The sequence below is a fragment of the Sphaeramia orbicularis genome, chromosome 13, assembly GCF_902148855.1.
Source record: "Sphaeramia orbicularis chromosome 13, fSphaOr1.1, whole genome shotgun sequence".
Classification (NCBI taxonomy): Eukaryota; Metazoa; Chordata; class Actinopteri; order Kurtiformes; family Apogonidae; genus Sphaeramia; species Sphaeramia orbicularis.
In genome coordinates this window covers 44,269,454-44,291,306 of record NC_043969.1, presented here as the reverse complement: position 1 = coordinate 44,291,306, position 21,853 = coordinate 44,269,454, and the positions used below count along the sequence as shown (strand labels likewise).

Here is a 21,853-nt window from a genome sequence, read left to right as displayed (position 1 = left end):
CATTTCTGATATTATGACCCTCAACTTTACTCTGAGCTTTATGAACATCTACATGATCAGTGAATTAAATACAGGAAAATACATGATGTTCACTTAAAAAAATGCAAAATAAAGAAGATAATATTACTAGAAATGGTGATAAATCAGGTAAGAAAGGTTAATAAATATAGAGAAAAATTTATTTGGAAATTGTCACAAAAGTAGCGCTGGGTCTTTATGGGTTAAACATGCATTTTAACATTTTTAACATCATACCTCTGCCCTTTCACTCAGGGTTAGGGTTCCATAAAAAAGGTAGATGCTAAATAGTTCATTTTAATATACACTGCATGAAGTTCACTCTAAAAGAACTACTTTTATTTATGACTGAATTAAATCAAGTCTTTCATCCATCATTGATTCAGTGTCTTTCATCTTACTGGGCTTCGGTTCCTCCTCAACCTCTGGCTTCTCTTCTTCTTCCTTCTTGCGGAAATTCTTGACCTTGTCCACCAGACTGAGGAGTCTGCCCCTCAGCGAGGTGTCCACCTCCTCCTCCTCTGCCTCCTCCTCAATATGGATACCTATGAGCACAATGAGAGATCAGCGCGAGGTTGCAAAGTATAAAAACACAATTAGGGATCCTCACCTGTACAGTAGAAAAAAACAGACAAAACTACTTACCACAGTGAAGCAGGAGGTCATTATGGAACTCTCCCAGAGTATCCCGCACCTCCTCAGGCACTGGACAGTCCTCATCATCTGGACATTGCTTAAAGTTAGTCAACAAAAGAACCTAGAGGAGGAACAAAGTAATAAACCAATCAGCATCCATGTCTCAGAGGCAGATGGTTTCTAGTGGGACAAGGTGATGAGGACAATAAATGGTATCGTGATATAAACTATATGGAAAAAAGTATTGGGACACACTGAATTCAGGTGTTTCTTTTCTAACAGGGGTCTGAGACACAAAACAATAATGACAAATATCATAATATACTTTTATATTGTGATAAATATCATTGTATTGCATTGGTTAGTTTGGTTAAAAATGTTATCTTTGCTTCCAAAATGCCTCAGAGATGGTTTTTACTTAATTTCTCTTAACATTAACCTTGTTTTGTGTTTTTTATCCATGGCTATGATTTTAAATGTTCGGATTTTAAATGTTTGTTAAATGCGGCCACGGCTCAGGTGGTAGAGCGGGTTGTCCAATAACCGAAGGGTTGGCGGTTTGAATCCCGCTCTGTCCTAATCAGTCCGTTGTGTCCTTGGGCAAGACACTTCACCCTCCTTGCCTCCAGTGCCACTCACACTGGTGTATGAATGTTTGGTGGTGGTCGGAGGGGCTGTAGGTGCAAAATGGCAGCCATGCTTCTGTCAGTCTGCCCCAGGGCAGCTGTGGCTACAGATGTAGCTTACCACCACCAGAGGGAGAATGTGAGAGTGAATGAATAATGGGTCAACAATGTAAAGTGCTTTGGGTGTCTAGAGAAGCCCTATATAAATCCAATCCATTATTATTATTATAAAATATTTTTTGTGCTCTGACTGTAGAATAATAATTTCTTATCACAACTAAACATCTACTTTCTTCACATTTCCCTTAAGAAGAAAAATCTATTTAAGTTAAAGGAAAAAAACAAACAAAATGTTAAGAGAAATTAAGTAAAATAGTGTATTTTGGAGGAATTATAATAAATTATATATATCTTGATAAGTTTAATGAACTTGATGGAAAGTTTTGATTCAAACCAGTCATGCTGGATGTCACTTCTATTTATTACATACACAGTAGATGAATATATAAAGTACAACTCATCTACAGTAAGAGCTTTCAGTAATTCACTAATAATCTAATACAGGTTGAGAACATAATGCAAATTTAAGCACAATAGTCCAATGTAAAATTGTCCAGTTGGTCTGAAAATGATGTCATCTTTGATACAGATATAAGCACCATTCCTGTTTTGGCTCTGTCTCAATGTTGGGATACACGAAACTAGTTTTAAGCTGTTATTAATTTATTTCCACAAAAACAGCAACAAAGCCCTTACACAAACTCTGCAGGTAAAGTAGGCTAACCAAACACTTTCAGCGCTGACAGACTCTAAAGAATCATTACAGTGGTTTAAATACACTCACTACGAGAGCAACATTAATGCTACAAACAACCCATGATTCAACACTCAGGAAAATACGGTATGTATCCTGGTGCTTTATCACATTTAAAGTTAATGTATTTGTGAGAGGAAGGGAAAAACAAAAGCTCTGAAAAAAATTATGTGCCAATTTGCATTTGATGTTCACAATAAATTTTGACGTCCCAATTACGACAAGCTGCAATGTTGAATGTATCATCAGTGTCCTAGCTCCTAGTTTAATTTCTTAAGTAAAGATGAATACCTGGTCTTGTGGTGGCGAACGGAACTCGCGAGTCTTGCGTGCGGTCTCAGCAGCTGACATGGTGAAGGCTCTCATCAACTGATTGTAACGAATCCGTTGGTTGTCCTGAATGTCATGGACAAATTGGTCTGAATAGGCAACAATGGCTTCCACACGGTGTCGCAGCTCGCAGTCGCAGAAGTACTGAAGAAGTGTGCACATCTAAGAAGAAGAAGAAGAAGGGAGGATAAGGGTGGGTGGATGGATGGGTGGATGGGTGGATAGATAGATCGATAGATCGATAGATAAGAAAAAATCTAAATCTTCTTAATGAAATTATCCAGGTTCTTCACCCAGATCTGTTATACTTCTTGTTATGTATGGTATCTATCTATTTACACTGGAAAAAATCTAAATCTTACCAAGTGTATTTTTCTCATTTCTAGTCAAAATATCCCATCACACTTAAAATAAGACATAATCACCTAAAGAGTAATTTCATCTTTTCTTTTTTTTTTTTTTTTGCTTAATTCAAGATTTTATTTTTTTTTTGCTTAATTCAAGCAAAAAATCTGCCAATGGAACAAATGGTAAATGGACTGAACTTATTCAGCGCATTTTCTACACCTTCATGGTGCCCAAAGCGCTTTACAATTCCTCACATTCACCCATTCACATACACGTTCATACACCAGTGGGCGGCTGCTGCCATGCAAGGTGCTGCCTGGCCCTACTGGGAGCAATTTAGGGTTCAGTGTCTTGCCCAAGGACACTTCGACATGTGGACAGTCAGAGCCAGGATTCGAACCGCCTTTGATCATTGGAGGACCCGCTCTACCAACTGAGCCACAGCTGCCCATACAAGTGAACAAGTGAAAATTATCTTGGTAAGATTTCTTGAAATAAGATTTTCAAGAGCTATTGGCTAAAAATAAGTTGTTATATCTCACTGAAAAGTTATTTTTTAGGTGATTATGTCTTATTTCAAGTGTGATGGGATATTTTGACTAGAAATGAGAAAAATACACTTGGTAAGATCTAGATTTTTTCCAGTGTAGATAGATAGATACTATACATAACAAGAAGTATAAGAGATCTGGGTGAAGAACCTGGATAATAACTGTAACTGTAATAAAACTGTAAGGTGCAAAACAAGCTGTATGTCAGACTGACCTGCAGTTTAACAGACTCTGGAAGCTTCATCTGGAGTAACCCCTCTTCCAGACCCTCCTCCTCCTCTTTCGCTCCTGCCTCCACTGCCTCCTCCTCCTTCTCCTCCTCTGCCTTTTCTCCATCCACCTTTTCTCCTTTGGCCTCTCCCTCCTCCTTCTCCTCCTCCGCTCCTTCCTCCTTAGGCTCCTCCTCCTTCTCCTCCTCTTTTGGCTCCTCCTCTTCTTCTTCGCCAACTCCTTCGTCTTCAAGCTCAGCCTCGGCGTCCTCCTCTGCCTCCTCGTCCTTCGCCTCCTCGCCCTCTCCTTCGGCAGCTTCTCCCTCCTCAGCTGTCTCCTCCTCCTCTTCCTTTCCGCTAAAAACGTTGGGGTCGATCATCTTGAGGATGTGCTTCGTGTCTTCGTCATTGAAGATACCCATGATGAGCAGTGTACTGATCAGCTTCAGGATGGGAACAAAGTGGAACTCCACGCTGCCTCCAACCGGGTCTCGCATGGCCTGGCTACCGTCCAGCACAGCCTCCGTTAACATGCTGATCGCCCTGGTCTTCAGCTCCTGTAGAGTGAAGAATACAATGAGCAAAAACAGGGCAGTTTTCAACAAGTTAGGACTTTTAAAGAGATTTTTAAAGCAATTACAAAGACCAATGTAACTTATGAAACTGTCTTTTATTCAAAGTGAACAGTAACTTTCCATTTTCTAGTTACTATGTGAGGTTTCCATATTATTTAAGTCTTTGAGACCCTACTATTTTAATCATTTCCTTTATTTTGAGTTGGTTTGTTGACTTTCCTTTCTCTTTTAACTTATCTTATGAATAAATATATATTTGTGAATTGTTACAACAGTCTTTATTAGCATAATAATATAAGATTTTAGCTAATTTATTTTAATTATTTTTTTAATTATTTCTTAAGATAAAAGACAGAGAAAAAGGAAATCTGCTTTCACATGTCAGCAAATTTACAACATCATGAATAAAAAGGAGCAAAAATAAGAAGTCTTATATTTTCTGTTCCCTTTAACAAAATACTTGTGCATTTATGGTCGTAATTTCAAACAGAATTGTGGAATCAACCTCCTAATACAATATCTGCCATCCCTTAATGCTGTAATCAATCATTTGCAAAAAATAATAAACTACTTGCTTTTCAGTTTCTTATTTTCTTTAACCTAAACCTAACAGCCAAGCACTTTAGAAAGAATAAACTTCTTAAGTTACTTCTTGTGTTTCCCTGAATATTGAGTAAGGGTTCTAACCCAAAAACTTTAAAAAGCAAAGTGAATGTAGATTCATGAGAAATTAACTTTGTTATCTGATTAATTTCTGATTTGAAATGGATTTTAGGACCAGAAACTGACTTTACAATGATGCATCCTGTGTCTTGACTCATACCTGCAGAGGGAAGATTGGGCTGAGGGTGTACAGGTCAGGATCTGTGCCGACAAAGTTGATGGAAGAGAAATGCAGCTTGGGCCTTAAGCAGGTGGTGAGTCCCACACCGGGCAGAGAATGGGCTTTCTTTGCATCAGGATAGAGGTGGATGCTCAGAGTGTCTTCCGTCATGGGGACGATAAACTCCCGGTTTGTCCCCAGTCGTGCCCGTTTGGCCGACTCCAGGTGAATGCTGATCAGCAGGTCGTAGTAGCCACTGCGGAGCGGTCCGGGCAGGTAGGTGTTCTCGGTCGCATAGAAAAGCTGGGCTTCATCAACGTGGCTGCAAAGGGCGTGAGCCACTCTGTTGTTACCGAGCGCACAGACAGCGCAATAAAGCATGAGGGTGTGGTAGTGGAACTTCATCAGATCCTGACGCTCTGACAGCTCCAAAATGTCAATGCATCTGAAAAATAAACAATATTTAGGTCACTCAGAGTGAAATACATGGGGTTTCAAGACTGTTTGTGGCACATGAAAAACTCAACAGCAAAATATTATGGCAGGGTGTCAAACTCATTTTAGTTCAGCAGTCATATACAACCCAGAATGATCTCAAGTAGGTCGAACCAAGAAAATAACAGACATTATAACATAATTAATAATCCGGATTTGTAATATGATCTGAAGTGAACTAGAACAGTAAAATAATAACATGACAATATATATATATATATATATATATATATATACACACATACATACATACATATACACACACACACATATATATGTGCGTGTCAACTTCCAAAATTTCTCTACATTTTAGTACAAAAAAAGTAAATTTTCATAATCAAAATGTGAAAAACCTGAAAGACCTCAGAAAAATTAGTGCAATTTCAAAAATATTATGTCTCAGCCTTACACAACTTACAGATCACAGTGGATCTACAAAGACACAAAACAGTTAGTAACAGGCTGAACATTGTTAAAATTGCTCTTTTTATTTTTATTCAGACATTTCAGGTTATTCATGTTTGTTGAGGTTATTCACATTGTATTGTGAAAGGATAGTTTGTAAATGTAAACATTTTCATAATGTAATTTGACTTTTTTCATGTTAAACCAAAAAGAAAGAAAGAAGAAAAATTTGGAGTTGTCATTATTTCTAGGTTATTATGCTATTATTCTACTTGAGATCATATTGGTCTGTATGTGGCCCCTGGACTAAAATGAGTTTGACACCCTTGACCGTTAATATCTTCAGTGGATTGGACCCTTTAGTGGACCCATTTTGGTCCGCAGGCTGTATGTTTGACACCCTTGTTTTAGAAGCTCCCTAGAAAACTCTCACTTGCAAACGCAAAAATGCATGGGTTCCAAGACAAGACCAGTAGAAAACCACTGGTCTAGATGAAATCCTTGTCTTGTGAAATATGGTAAATTGCACATTAAGTCTAAAACTTCATCTTAATGATGGAGCACTAGGTTGATAAGTAGACTCTGACCTGTTCTCCTCTGGGATGTGCAGCGCCATCATGATGAGAGGTTCGGTACATTCCACCATCCAGCCCAGCCTCTCGCTCACTCTGCCCACCTCTGGGTTAAGGAAGTGATTGGGCATACGGCTCCATATAACCGGGGTCAGCATCTGGACGTCCAACCTGGGAGGGCACTGAGGAACCGGGTTCTTACGCTCACTGCGGAACATGGCAGCAGAGATGGGCATGATGTTCTGAAGCAAGAAGAAAGAGGGAAAATGTTAAAACACAGACGAAAAAAGAATAGAAAATCAGATTTAAAGGAGTGATATTTTGCTGTTTTTTAAATGGAATTATGCATTTTAAAACATTTCCCTGTGGTCTACATCAACTGTAAATGCTCTGCTTGGGTCTGAATTCTTCATTAATTCTACTCTACAGGTCCATCTTCAACTCTATTTCGAGTAATGACACCAGAAAGGTGGTTTTGAGCGCTGGCCCTTTAAATGCACATGAGCCACTTTACGCCCCACTCCCTCCAGTTTGTTGACTGTGCTTTCTGTCCCGTTCAGCCATTTGTGTTTGTTAATACAACCAACAACTGAACATTTTAGGGAATCAGCTCAAAGTTTGGTCATATTTTCAGTTTTTACTACAACCACTGCTGCTGACAAACAATTATGTCGTACTCGGAGAAATGTTTGTCTTAAGTCTTGACCTTATATGTGAAAATGCTGTGACATAACTAGTTATAAAACGTAACAAATTAAAAAGGAATTGAAACAAGTTGTAGAAATCAGCTCAATTTTTGCCGAAATGAATATAAAGATAGCTTTGTAGCACCTGGAGGGTTCAAATTCAAACTTTATGAACTAATAGGGTCCAAATACACAAATAAATGAACCAAAGACTAATAAAAGTGGGTTTAGAGAAATATGACCCTTTTAAGAAACAGAGACATCAACTGTTTTGTGTTCAGTTTTCTTCTCTCTCTGTTTCTCTTTGTTTCTATTTATATTCTCTCTTATTGGGATATAGGTCTAATGCAATTTAAACACAAATATTTAGCGTATACTTTATAAGGGTTAGGGGTGAATTAATATGACTACTTTGAGTGTTTGTTTCTGAATGATATGAAAAATACCTACATTGTAAAACTGAGATCAGTGCTTCCTCTATTGTCAAACACCAGTGCCAGCATTTCTCTGTGTTTACAAGGGTTACCTAATCTGATACTGTTTTTTGAGTTTTCTCTGTGTGTTACTAGTGAACAATAAACTTGAAGAATGGAAGAGGATAACAAAGTAAACTGAGAAAAAGCAATTATACTACCACAGTAATATCAAAAGAGCTCAGTTTGACAAGGTCTGAAAAACAATGTACTCTGACATCTTTGCAAGTGCTTCTTTTATCTTACTATTGTTGTTTCTTGAATCACCACACAGTCATATATAGGTTTTTTTTTTTTTTAGTTTTTGCATGAAGTCTATACAGAAGAAATTCTTTAAAAATCATGAATCATCTTTGACACAGAAGAGATCCAGATCCCCATGGAGCCTTATGCTCCATGTATATTGTAATATACAAGTCATAGACAGTTTCTGACCTTCAGTTTGCCCAGTTCCAGCTGCACCAAGTTCTGATTGGAGGGCTGAACAAAGACAGCAGGAAACAGCTTGGTGTTGGGCTCCACCTGAAACAAAAACAGCTCTGGATTACAACTGAACACTGTAATCTACAGTCTAAATTGGGTTAACCCTATAATGACAAACGTATATTTCACACATGAGTTTTGAAGCCCTCTGCATGATCAGTGTGATACTTTTTTTTCTTGAAAAACCTGATGTATACAATTAGAAACATGCAATACATGGATAATCCACCAGGGGGGAAGAATTCGTTCACCAGAGGCCTTTCCAGTGACACTACAATATTGTCAGGAGGCAGAACCTTGCCAATTCATTCATTCATTCATTTTCTGAGCCTGCTTTATCCTCACTAGGGTCATGGGGGCCTCTGGAGCCTAACCCAGCTACTTATGGGCAAAGACGGGGTACAACCTGGACATGTCACAAGTTCATCGTAGGGCTGACATATAGAGACAAACAATCACTCTCACATTGACACCTATGGGCAATTTAGATTAACCAATTAACCTATCAGAGCATGTCTTTGAATGGTGGGAGGAAACTTTGCCAATTTTGGAAAGGAATTACCAATTTGTTAGACATGTTTGTGTTATATTATGTTTGTTCATAAATAATATTTGAGCATTGAAACCCGATGTATCAAATATGATACAACATTGAAACTCATAAAGAGAAACTGATATTTGAAAAAAAAATGTTTTGGGGTTTATCAGAAGGACCAATAAAAGCTCCAGTTTCAAAGAACTGGAATTCTCTGTCAATGAGTTAATGGTTCAGGCTTTACAGTGTTAATGTCTCAGGTTAACCTTTAACGCCTCAGACAAATACAATAGACATGACGCCATATGCTTCCTTACCGAGTAAAAGGTGTTAATCTCTTTGCCGTTTGCTGTAAAGGTCATGAGTCCTGTTGCCAGGTCGACCAGGCAGCCGACCACCATGTCCTCCTGACTGAACCGGGTCTGCTGCGTGCTGACCAGGTCGCCTCCCCACACCATGTAACAGTTACTGTGCTTCATACTGCAGAGGAAAACAAAACATATTGGTTCCATCTAAACAAAGGCTTTAGGATAATGAGGACCATCCTTTACCAACTAAGCATTTAACTAAACTTAAAGGAATACCTGTAGTGAAATTTCATTGTTAGCTATTTCAAAGGATCATGTATAATACCATCCGGTAACTTCTGTTATAGCCTGTTGTCAAGTACATGTGAATACTAAGTCACTGCTCCATCAGTCAGTCATGGTCAAAGACATGTTGCCTCCTTCACAGGCTGTTCCAGCACTTGTAGGGACGTAGGAACGTTGTATTGCCCGATTACCTGGGCTGTGATGGACTGGTCACTGACCTCGAGCAGCAGACACCAGTCTAAGATAACACATAATGGACCAATCCTGGGTCGTGTCTCTAGGACAATGGCGGAGTGCAAAGCTTACAGCTGCACAAACAAGAAGCGCTAACATGTGTTTTCCACTCAGTCTTGCTCACTGACTGCTGCTTGTTTACTCGCACTCAATAACCTGGAATGGTACGTCACTTACGACCAGCATGGCTGCCCATTGGTTCTGCTCATGCCCAAAATACATGTAATAAAACAGTCCAATGTGGTGCATTTATGGCCATTTTTTTTACTGAATTTGTGCCTCTCTTGCTTATAAGTAATACATAAAGCACAATTAATGTCGTAAGCATGACAAGTACAGGTACACTTTAAAGTACTTGCTATTACTCAATGAAAATGCAATTTAGGACTGGATAGAGGTTATAGGTGACATCTATAGGATAGAAAAGTTGATGTTCTCTGTCAGACTTGATTCAGACATATTCACCAATTATTGGAAAAACTGGGTTGATTTTGAAACACTATCAAGAGTTGATTCTGCTTGATAAGAGTAAAGTGCATATAGACCCATGTAAACCCTTGGTTCATGCTGCACACTTTAAATGTTTGGTGTTGTTCTTATACAGGGAAAAAGGGTTTCTGGAAGGAAAGAATGGAATGGGAAATATACTTGTTATTTCCTATTAATTCTATTTTAGGTTACTGTGTATATTTTTGCTATTTCTGTCAATGCACCCCTGTATAAGAATGTTTTTGTTTTTTGTTTGTTTTTCTTCACATATATAAAAGTTATATACATGATGTAAAATGCTGATAAGATATGGCTGCCTGAAAAAAAAAAGACAATTACAAAAAAAAGAAAATGCAATTTAGATGTTAAAACAAACCTGTCGTGTATATTGCCTCTGTCATCTCCAACAGTAACAGTGACATTGCGTACTTTGGTGAGATCAAAGGTTGGATCATACTGGTGGTAATCAGGGGTAACCCAGCCAATCCACACCTGAGTGGGCTCCTGACCAGCAAAAATCCTCACAGAGTAATAATACTGAAGGAGAAAAGAAACAAACAGGAAAAGGACAGGAAAACAAGAGTGAGGCATCTTAAAACACTAATATGGATATTTTGATTTCAGATGACCTAAACGCCCAGCAGATTCATGGACTTGTATGAAGCTCAAAGTATGATTTCACATGTGCTATAAATTTTGGTTTTGCTGAGGATGAGGTTCAGCTCACAGTGGTGGTGCTGAGGATGATCTCAGGGTCATCTCTGTCATCAGGGACCACGTCTTCCACCAAACGTGGCACCGTGGGAGGGGCAGGGGGAGGGGCTAAAGGCGTCATGGCAGCTTTCTTGGCCTTGGAGAAGAATCTGAAATGTAGAATAGATGATAGTTTAACATAGGTTAAATTAGTTCCCAAAGTGTGGGTCATTATGGTACTGTAGGTGAGTCATAACAAGTCATTTATAATTTAATTCTTAATTCTTAACAAGAGGACCAGGGCTCACTGGTGGACTAGTAAGACCACTAGAACTGTTCCACTAACTTGTCTGATGGAAATGTAGTGTGAAATGGCATATACTTGGTTAAGGTACTTTTAGTGGCTTGCAAAAAAGCTATTACAAGGAAATGGGGAAAGACAGAACCACCAACAAAGGACCAATGGATCACAATTATTGAAGGAATATATACAATGGAGAAAAATAACTCACAAACTGTGACTACAAGAAACACAAATGGACAAAAAATGGAATAAACGGACTGATTACAGAACCCAAAATGGTGGAAGGACTGAAAAATGTGAACGTAGTGTCATGTAGTGTATCCAAGTAAAGTTTGTTTGTTTGTTTTTTGTTGTTTTTGGTGATTATGTATTTATAAAATTTCAATAAAAACTTAAGTGAGAAAAAAAACAAACAAAAAAAAAAAAGAACTGTTCCACACTGGAGCTTTCAGTTTGTGAATGGCTGCTCTGGAGCCAGGTTTATCAATTGGTGAGTTGTGACCAAGAGTTGGGTCATTGACTTTTAATAGTTTTTTATTACTTTAAAAAATAAAGGTAATAAAAATATAAATATTATGTTGGACTTTTATTTTGAAATACAAATCAAGGAAATGGTCCACCTTAAGTACTATTATAATAGACGTTTGTTTTAAAGACTTCAGAAAAATATCTGCCTTTCTGTGGACTACTCCTAAAAGAGTTCATCAAAATTTATTTAGAATTTCTGTGGATTTTAATACTAACCTGCACATGGTGGAAATTAAAGGATGAAAAACCTGCAACATAATGTCAGAAAACTGTGTGTGGTAGAAGCAGAACTCAAAAAAAAAAATAAAGAAAAAGGAGAAAAAGGGGCCAAGGACAACTCAGCCTATTTCCTTTAACCTGCCAAACTCACCCTTTTTTCTTTCCCTTTTCTGACATGGTATCCTTCTCGTTCTCCACAGAGACCTCTTTAGGTACCGAGGGCTCCTTCTTGTCCTCCTCCTGCTCCTTACGACTGGCAGACTTTTTCAGAACTTCAAACTCCGAGTCAGGTTCCACCACGACCACCTCCTCCTCCGGTATGGACAGGGGTCGGGTGAGCAGGGTGGTGCCTGCTGGGATCTTGAAGGTTTCGTGGAACTGGACGGGCATGCTGAGTCTGAGGAACAGCATATCGGTGTTGGCATTCTGTGAGCCGAATGTCTTGTGGGTCAGCTTCAGACAGGGGGCGCTGTCCACAGTGCCGTCCACACGAGACACCTGAGACAGAACACGTGAAGGTAAATATTCTAGTTTCAAAGTCCCGGCTTCATTAAACTCTAACCGTGAAACTATTACATGACCATAAAAATCTGACAACTGCAAGTGATCAGATAATTTTAATAACTAGATCTGATACATTTACATCCACTAAAGAAATGTGACAATCCAAAATCCCGGTTTAGACGTTTCAGTCTATTATCAGATTTCTTTCAGAGTACATAAATACAAAGTGATGGTAGAATCAAACTTCCTGTTATTGTCTTTCGCTCATGTTTGACTACGTAACTTCCATTTTCTATTGTTTTAATTGTGTTTATACATGCACAGATGTAAAAGAACTAAATAAATCAGATTAACCTGTAAACATGCGAAGACATCGGAGTATTGGAGAGAAATCTAGGTGTGTTAATCTGATTTCTCATAATCAGATTACTGCTGTTATCTGATAAAACATATCAGATTATCCTGTTAACACGATCACTTGAATAATCAAATAACTCCAGAAATCGGATAATGATGTAAATGATGTACTGATGGTGTGCATGTAAACAGGTTGAGTGCTACTGATTGTTTACCTCAATATGATTATGATCTGTTGGTACAGGAACAAACTGGGGAAGACTTTTACTGAACCACATGGTGGTGTCTCTCTTCATGTTGATGGCAAATGGTTCAAATCCTTCCTGCAGACCACAGATGGCGAAGTATCGCAGGCTGCTGACATTCTGGCCGAGATTGATCCTTCCAACCTGAGACAGGCCCAAGGCACACACTGGGATGAAACCTGACAAAATCACAGACAAAAGTAATCAGTACAAATGTTTCTTCATGCCAGGGTTCCAGTGTCAATGGTGCTGGAACCCTATTCTATTTACTCTGTTATTATTCCTCTGATTTTTCTGTAAAACTGGTTGAGTCTAAACCAAAAGCATCGTGGGCGCATTTCCATCTGTAACCTGTTTTCACTTGTCCATGGATTTTCACTGTAGGATACTTTATGTCAAATGATACTTCGGAAGCTTATTAGGCTAAGTTATCGCACACAATTGATATTTTGTAAATAAGAGTTTGACATTCATTCTTGTGATATGCGTTGTTTTTGTCATGGTGCATCCTTTGTATTGCTTTTATTGTGTTGAATCTTTTATATTGTTTACGTTTAGTCACATCTTATACATAACTTTTGTCTTGTCATGTAATGTAATGTTTTCATCTTTTGTGTCATTTCCTTCATGTTACATCTTTTGCATTTTTCCCCATTGTATTGGATCTTTTATATAGTTTTTGTTTTATTGTGTCTTTTGCATAATCACCCTTACAATCACAATTTCACATTGGTGCAAGCTGGCCAAACTGTGGAACTGTAATGAATTTTATATATCCTTAAACACAGTCATGTTGTGAAATTTTTATTATTATTATTATTATTATTATTATTATTATTATTATTATTATTATTATTACAACCATTATTTAACCAGGAAAAAAAAGCTCATTGAGATTAAAAATCTCTTTTTCAGGAATGTCCTGGCCAAGACAGCAGCAGCAGCAGAAGTTACACAAAATGGAAATCACAACCATACATCCACACTAAAAATATACATACATACAACGCAATGAAAGTCAGTACTAAAAACAAACTTATAACTGATAAGAACAAACATATAAAGTCACTAACACTACTGTCACTGTCACACCTGTTGATGACCAAGTGAGCTACCGACAACATTACTAAAGGTTGTGAGTTCAACCCCAGCCTGGAACAGAACATTATATGTAATATATGAATGTACCATGTATGGGACTTCATCTGCTGATTGTTAATATAATGCATACAGCTACACTAGCCTGTCCATGTTCAACTTGATGAGGGCTGATCAAATAAAGTAAAGTAGGTAACTCTCACCTTCCCCTATTTCGATATCTTTGAAAGCCATCTCAGAGCCTGAGTCACTGATCAGCATCTCTCCGTTGAGCGTGAACATGATGTTCATCTCAGTCAGGTCAATCATGCACCCAACCACATCGCCAGACTGCCACTGGCGACCAAATGGTTCATTGCCAATGTGCCACCTTTGAGCCTGCATGTTCACAAAATAAAAAGAACTGTGAGAGACCTGAAACTGGAGCAAACTGGCAACAAAGATTTCAAACCTACTATTTCCAGTTCTTTGACAAAACTCCTGTGATATCAGTGTGAACATGTGCACTGACCTTGTTGCCGTTGAAGACGTAGGCCAGTTCATCTGCTCCCAGTTCAGTGTCAGAGCGGACATTAGGACGGGCCCATCCCACTCTCATCTCACCGGTGGTCACTGCCTCAAACTCAAAATACCACTTTCCCTGGGTAACACCGTACGACTTCTCTGCCCTGAAGATCCGTACCTTGTCCCCACGGGTGTTCTCAAGGCCGTGGCCACCTGCAAATGGAGAAAGAAAAGGTGACATAAAGAAGGATGGAAGTTGAAGTTAAAGTTGTAGAACCGATATGATGTTCCTCATAATATTGGCTGTGGACTTACTGCTCTCCTGATCTGGAGGCTCAATGTTGTAGCCGTAGCCAATGAGGGTTCGGACAGCGTTGTTAACACTGTCTCGGTTGGTTTTCTTAGTTCTCTCATCCAGTAAGTTGTAAGGCACCAGACGAGGGTTTCGCTTATTTAGGATGTCCTGAGAAGAATGAGAAAATGTCTTCATGTTTTCTGCAACCATTCCTACACAAATATGTTCTCTCTACGATTAATTCTCTCTACAATTAATCCTGCAAAACATATGATCACAGAGATAATACAGGTCTTTAGCTTTACCGATAACACATTCCCCACATTTCTACCTGATCATGGATGATTTTGTGACACTAATCACAATGTTACAGGAGTGCAATCCATATATTCCCAATCAAATTTATTTTCTACGCAGTCACTGACCATACTGGATGATGAGCTCAGGAAGGTGATACCAGTGGTTTCACACATGCAAACAAATTTTCAATTGATGCGAGGTGAGACGGACCATATTCATGACAACTGGATCTATTTGCAAAACTGTATAAACAAAAGTTAAAAATAGGAAATTACCTGCACGATACTGTAGGTCCATCCTTGTCGTACCCGATCCCTTGCCCACACATTATGCCCATTTTCTGCCAGTTTTTCCACCAGCTGGTTTTGGTTGGGTGTCAGTTTGACATGATTGAGGTCAAGGGGGGCAGGCTTATACCCATTGGACATCACATAACTAGAGGAAAGACAATTCTTTATTAGACTCCACAGGATGCTGAGATTTAACCCATAAAGACCCAAACAGCCACTGGTGACCAAAAGCATTTATTCATCTATAATGTTTAATAACTGTTGAACCACTAATCCTATTAAAACATGGACATAATCGGTGTAAAATCCTGGTTTTCGTCTTTTCATGGTCATCAGATACGACCTATTTGGATGTTCAGAGCCTCCTTTGTTACCGTGGAAACACTGTCATCTTCTACAACATTGATTCACCAGTAAATCCCATGGAGTTGGATCAGTGACAGTGGATGGAGACACTGGGTTTATGTTCACTTACTGATATCATTGCTGAAAAAGTCACTGTTTCTTCGGTTTTCTCTGTTTTTTACTATGAGCTTTTATGAACATCTACATGATCAGCAAATTGAATATAGGAAAACTCATGATTTACACTAAAAAACAAAATATAGAGAACAATATTACAATAAATGGTGATAAATTACTTAAGAATGATTAAATAGGGAGAAAAAATCTTTTTTGAAAGTACCACCAAAGTAACACTGGGTCTTTATGGGTTAAAAAACACAATAATCTATAATTATTTAACCAACCCTAAGAATTCTGTAAAACTTTGCAATTATTCCCAGGGTCCTGGGAGTTTCATCAGTCATTGTCATACCCCATAGAAAATACTGAGCTATACATGTACAAACTCAATTCCTTCTTTCAGGTTGTGAAGATGGAAATATGATGTCTATGAGTGAAATTAATGAGGTTACTCACTTTTATGTGCATAAGGTACAAAGGTGGTGAGATTTTAAAAAAATACATTGTATGTTATCAGATTGTACATAATAATAATAATAATAATAATAATAATAATAATAATAAGTTGAATACCCTGCAGGCAGTCATTCTTTTACAAATTAAGCTTTATATTGATTTTGATGATTTTTGGAATTCCTATATATATTTTTGTAAAAACATGCCTAAAACCTTGAAACATGGATTGCAGGAGTTCTTAAGAAGCTGTCTGAGGTATTTTGTTAGAAGCCAATAAAATCCTGAACTGACTGCATAATATACTGTACAGTAAAGAGAAGGTTTTTCATCAGAAATATCTGTTTTTTTCATACGTCTTGGGTAGCTTAATCTTCTTGAGATTCTCTTCAGCTTTCTCATCTCCCATACCAACGTGGCAGCCCAGAGCCAGGAGAGTCCTGAAGAAGGAAACAACAGATTCAACAACAGCGCCCAATGAATTTAAATTCCTCCTGTGACTCCTTAAACAGATTAAAGTAAAACTTGTACTGAACCTCAGTTACAAACTCACTTTAGAGTCTCTCCAGACATCTGCAGGTTGTAGTTCCTCTCAGGTTCAGGGAGACTTTGGAAGTCCACCAGACAGGGGTGGAGTTTCTTGTTGTCGTCCCTAAACTGTGGTGGAAGTAGATGGCGGTAAGGTAAGGTAAGGTAAGGTAAGGTAAGGTAAGGTAAGGTAAGGTAAGGTAAGGTAAGGTAAGGTAAGGTAAGGTAAGATAAGATAAGATAAGATAAGATAAGATAAGATAAGATAAGATAAGATAAGATAAGATAAGATAAGATAAGATAAGATAAGATAAAATTTCACAGTTAACAGCAGCAACATGCAACAAGCCAGTGCAGAGAACGACAGGTAGAAAAACAACAAACGAGTGAAAAATGAAATGTAAAGAGAAAAAACAAATCTGGGATTTATATAGATATTTAGGGATAGATGTTCTTTTTTCTCTATAAATACAAGAGTTTGGTTTCGATTGTTCCCCTTTATTGACAAGATTATGACACTATGTTTAACATCTGTTTGTGATTTTACATATTCCTCATGCATTACACATTATCTCCAAATAATCCTAATTTGACTTCATACTCACACTCCCGTAGGTCCAGCCCTGCTCGATTCTGGTGACGGCCCAGAGCTCATGAATGTTCTCTGCCAGCTTCTCTCGAATACGCTCCAAGTGGGGTGGTAACACAATCTGCACCGTAATAAAAGGATGGAAACATAGATTATATTGTTTACCTCTGGGAATGACCATCAGTGAGGTAGTGAGATATTATAACAGTGTATGTTTTCATCTGTCAAATGCTGACACCACAATTCAAGAAATAAACACATAATTATATTATATTATATTATATTATATTATATCATATTATATCATATTAGATTAGATTAGATCAGATTAGATTCCACTGGATTATATTCCATTAGATTAGATAAAATTATTAAATTAAATTAAATTAAATTAAATTAGATTAACTTTATTGTCATTACACATGTACAGGGTGACAAAATGCAGTTTGGTATCTAACCAGAAGTGCAATTAGTAGACATAAATATACAGGATAGATTGTTGGTGGTATAAATAGACTATACAGACTGTAATATATAGATTAATAAACACATTACAATATACAGTATTAAAGTACAATGAATGTGTTAATAGGCGTGATACATGGATATAATTGAATGGTACAGACATAATATACAGATTATGGACATACTATACAGGTGGATAAAGGTATAATATGTTGATATCATGGGAAATGTAGCATAACAGTCATATTGTGTGTTACTTTTTTTCAATTCCTCTCTCCTCTCAGATGCTTTTACCTGAACAGTGTCCACGGGGCAGGGGGTGAAGGAGGTGTGGGTCAGGGACAGGGTCGGACCCAGCAGGTTGCGGACACCATTGAAGTCGTGCTTGTACTCCTTTATGGGCTCAATACGCATCCTCTCCCTGGGCAGCAGAGCTTCATAGCATGGGGCATAGCCAGGCGGGGGCATGAATTTGAAATCTCCATGACGACCACCGAGGAGAAACCGAGCTCTGCGGTGATGGAAACCCATATGGTGACCAATCGGTATTTACCTTTCTGATATCTTTACTATTTAAGACCTAAGGCTGTGTGGATCTATATAAGGCACCATAAAAATCATTGATTTTACTTCTGTGCCAGTTTCAGAGCTGTGTTCAACAGCTTTATTTCACCACTGTGAGAGAACATTACACACATCAGGTATTAAATGTCTTTTAGGGATAATATCCAGGGTTTAGAGGGATCTTTTCTGGAGAACTGACTGGTAACGTTAAGGGCTTAGAGAATTAAATACTTTCTAACATGTGGAATATAAGAGTTTTTAAAGCCTGACACATGATTTCCTTATTGTGCTACAGAATTTTAAAAGCATCTCTGCCTGCATCATTACAGGACTTAATATGTATGTTAATATGATCAGAAAAGCCCAACACAAATTAATATTAAATAGGTATATATTAATTGTCACTGGATAATTGGTTCAACAGGGTCAAATCTATCAAATAATGTATCAAATGGTGTGTTCAAGTACATGTCAGAAAATACAGGAATACAGACCTCTTAAAAATAATAATAATAAAAATTAACTGAGACGGAACATGTAAATCAGTAAAATGATGTGTTATGTGGGACTTACTTGACACCAGCAGAGAAACTGATGACAGGGAAAAAGAGGCCGTCCACGTTGAAGTTTTCAAACATGCCCTGAACTGGGTGGCCATTGATACGGAAGGAAATACTGGGCACGCTCAGATCCAGACAGCAGCTGACAACGTCATCAGCAGCCAGAGTGTGTGCACTGGGAGAAGCGACCTGACGGGGAACGGTACCTGAAGGAACAATAACAGAGGGAACTGGTCACTGATTGGTCTACAAAGGAGTCTGACTGCTAACACATACTGTATTAGAGGCTCCTGAACTCACCTTCAGGGTAAATGCAATGAAAACGACCAATTCAGTCAGAAGAAAAATTAGGAAATTTTGCTTTTAAGTGAGGACCCTTTTTCACATTTGTTCTTACCACTCCATTGCTATAACACACTGGTGTCAAACATATGGCACGTGGGCCAAAACCAGCACGCCAAAGGGTCCAATTTGGCCCATGGGATGAATTTGTGAAATGCACAAATTTCCCTAAAGAAATTATTAACAATTTTACTTCAGGGGCCATATTTAACCTTATTTGATCTGAAGAAGTTCTGACCAGCAAAATACTAAAATTGCATTATAACAATGTTTACATTTATGAACCATCTTTTCACAAAACAGTGAATAACCTGAACAAATAAGAATAACCTGAAATGTCTTAAGAGAAGTAGGTGTAATTTTACCAATATTCTGCTTGTTCCTAAATGTTTTTTGTATGACTAGATCTACTGTGATCTGTACATTGTAGTGTACATGTGTAAATGAGAAGCTGAGGAATAATATTGATAAAATTGCACTTTTGATCAATGCTAGTGTATGGACACACTTGTTTTATGCTCAGTTACTGATATATTTGTTGAAAATGTCACTTTTTCTTCAGTTTTTTCTGTTTCTGATTTAATAACCTTTGGATTTACTCTGAGCTTTAATGAGCATCAACATGACCAGTGGATTAAATATAAGAAAATACCTAATTTACACTGAAAAAACACCAAATACAGAGAATAATATTATAATAAATGGTGATAAATCACTTAAGATAGGATAAATAGAGAGAAAAATATATTTGGGAATTGCCGCCAAAGTGGCATTGGGTCTTTATGGGTTAATGTAATTAATGAAAATGTAAATAAAAACTTTATTCACTCTAAAACAGAGAGAGAAGTTTGGAGTTGGCATTATTTATATATTATCTTTTTATTTTATTGGTCTGATCCACTTCAGATCATATCGGGAGGATGTGGCCCCTGAACTAAAATGAATTTGACACCCCTGTTATACCATAACTAGGCGTACGTGTGTAGATCAACATGGAGAACACAGATAAACAAAATGAGGAGAATTATCTCACCTGACCACAGATGCAGTCCGTCAAAGCCGTAGGAGTAGAGGTCATCTCCCACACCGTTGCCGCCCCAGCCCTCTCCTCCTCCAGGGTAGGGGCTGTAGCCTTCAGTCATGGCCCAGCCCACTCGCAGATGGGTAGCCTGAGCCGTGACGAAGGGCTCCACGTAGTCCACCATCATCTCGTAGTACCACTTCTTATACTGCGTAGAACCCTCACATGTACCCAGGAAGATGTTGGGCCTCACACTGAGCACCGAGGAGAAATAAACATCAGCAACAACAAGAGCCACGGGGGGCCATTTGTAAACTCTGGAACAGACGAAAAGTACCTGGTCACATAGTTGACGATGTTGGTCTGCAGCAGGAGGTCACGACCCGGGAGCAGGTTTTCAGTGATGAGGTTCTGATTGGACCTCACAGCAACACCATTACACACACATAGAGAGCGCAAGACATCTAGGACCTACAGGAACAAGACATTTTCATTAGCTTCTACATTTGGTCTTATGACTCCAGTACAGTTTTAGATGCTTTAAGAGTGAAAGAGTGGTTTTAGTTTAATTTTGTGGAATGAATTAATTTCAGTGCTAGCTTGATTGATAGAACCAAGTGTGAAAACAGAAGGATGACGGAACGTACGCATTGGTTATTAAAGGTCTGACACTGTGCAAAGGTGATTTACTCAGAATTATATTAGAATAAAAAGCCTTTTTTTTATTTAAAGAGCAATAAGAATCACAGAGGCACCTAAAACTGAGAACAAATCATGTATTTTCCTGTATTTAATTTACTCATCATGTAGATGTTCATAGACTCTTAGACTGAATTTGAGGGTTATTATATCAGAAGCAGAGAAAGAAAAGAAGAAAAAGTGACTTTTTCAGCAAAGATATCAATAACTGAACATAAAAACAAGTGTGCCCATCCACTGTCATTGATCCAATTCCATGGGTTTTTCTGGTGAATCAGTGTTGTAGATGACAGTGTTTCCATGGTAACTACAGAGCCTCTGAACATCCAAATGGGTCAGATCTCATGACCATGAAAAGACAACAAACTGCATTTTACACCAATTATTTACATATATTGATAGAATTAATGGTTTAGAAGTTATTAAATATTTTAGATCAGTAGATGGTTTTGGTCACCAGTTGCTGTTTGGGTCTTTATGGGTTAAGTAATTAAATATTTTTTTAAAATTTCAATTCAATTTTATTTTGATTTTGGTTCATCACTAGTTTTATTTTCAGTTTTAGTCTTCATTGACCATAATAACCTCGGGCAGATCACACACATCACATTTATGTTTATTTGTTATGTTCCACCTACAACAGAATTCGCTCTAAACCTACATTTCTCTGATGTGCCAGATCTTGACAGGAAGAGGACACAAACCTTGTGGTTCCTTCCATGTTTGTCCAGAAGAGAGATGATGGATTTAATGTGATTCTCCTGAATGATGTTCAAAACCTCAGGGCTTTCAATCAGTACACAGTACAGCACCTCAAGAATACCTAAATGTAGAGAGGACAAATACAACAGCATCTTTAGCATTTAATCAAAACACAAGCAGAAGATTACACTTACATTTACACTAAAACTGTCAATAGAAATGAATGCAAAAAG

General features: G+C 38.0%; 1 protein-coding gene across 1 annotated transcript in view; it reads right to left on the bottom strand.

The window, feature by feature from the left end:
• ryr1b (ryanodine receptor 1b (skeletal)) overlaps nt 1-21,853 on the bottom strand; it is a 134,110-nt gene that overhangs the window by 66,312 nt on the left and 45,945 nt on the right. Inside the window, exons 18-41 of the mRNA XM_030151938.1 lie at nt 21,623-21,741; nt 20,557-20,690; nt 20,232-20,473; nt 18,870-19,062; nt 18,027-18,243; nt 17,284-17,388; nt 16,704-16,807; nt 16,507-16,590; nt 15,218-15,377; nt 14,663-14,810; nt 14,355-14,560; nt 14,047-14,221; nt 12,716-12,924; nt 11,791-12,137; nt 10,623-10,758; nt 10,272-10,432; nt 8,897-9,059; nt 7,997-8,083; nt 6,418-6,644; nt 4,931-5,375; nt 3,538-4,089; nt 2,386-2,586; nt 664-775; nt 420-563 (exon numbers count right to left, since the gene is read on the bottom strand). Coding sequence (XP_030007798.1) covers nt 420-563; nt 664-775; nt 2,386-2,586; nt 3,538-4,089; nt 4,931-5,375; nt 6,418-6,644; nt 7,997-8,083; nt 8,897-9,059; nt 10,272-10,432; nt 10,623-10,758; nt 11,791-12,137; nt 12,716-12,924; nt 14,047-14,221; nt 14,355-14,560; nt 14,663-14,810; nt 15,218-15,377; nt 16,507-16,590; nt 16,704-16,807; nt 17,284-17,388; nt 18,027-18,243; nt 18,870-19,062; nt 20,232-20,473; nt 20,557-20,690; nt 21,623-21,741 — 4,671 coding nt within the window. The remainder of the gene's footprint in view (nt 1-419; nt 564-663; nt 776-2,385; nt 2,587-3,537; nt 4,090-4,930; nt 5,376-6,417; nt 6,645-7,996; nt 8,084-8,896; nt 9,060-10,271; nt 10,433-10,622; nt 10,759-11,790; nt 12,138-12,715; nt 12,925-14,046; nt 14,222-14,354; nt 14,561-14,662; nt 14,811-15,217; nt 15,378-16,506; nt 16,591-16,703; nt 16,808-17,283; nt 17,389-18,026; nt 18,244-18,869; nt 19,063-20,231; nt 20,474-20,556; nt 20,691-21,622; nt 21,742-21,853) is intronic.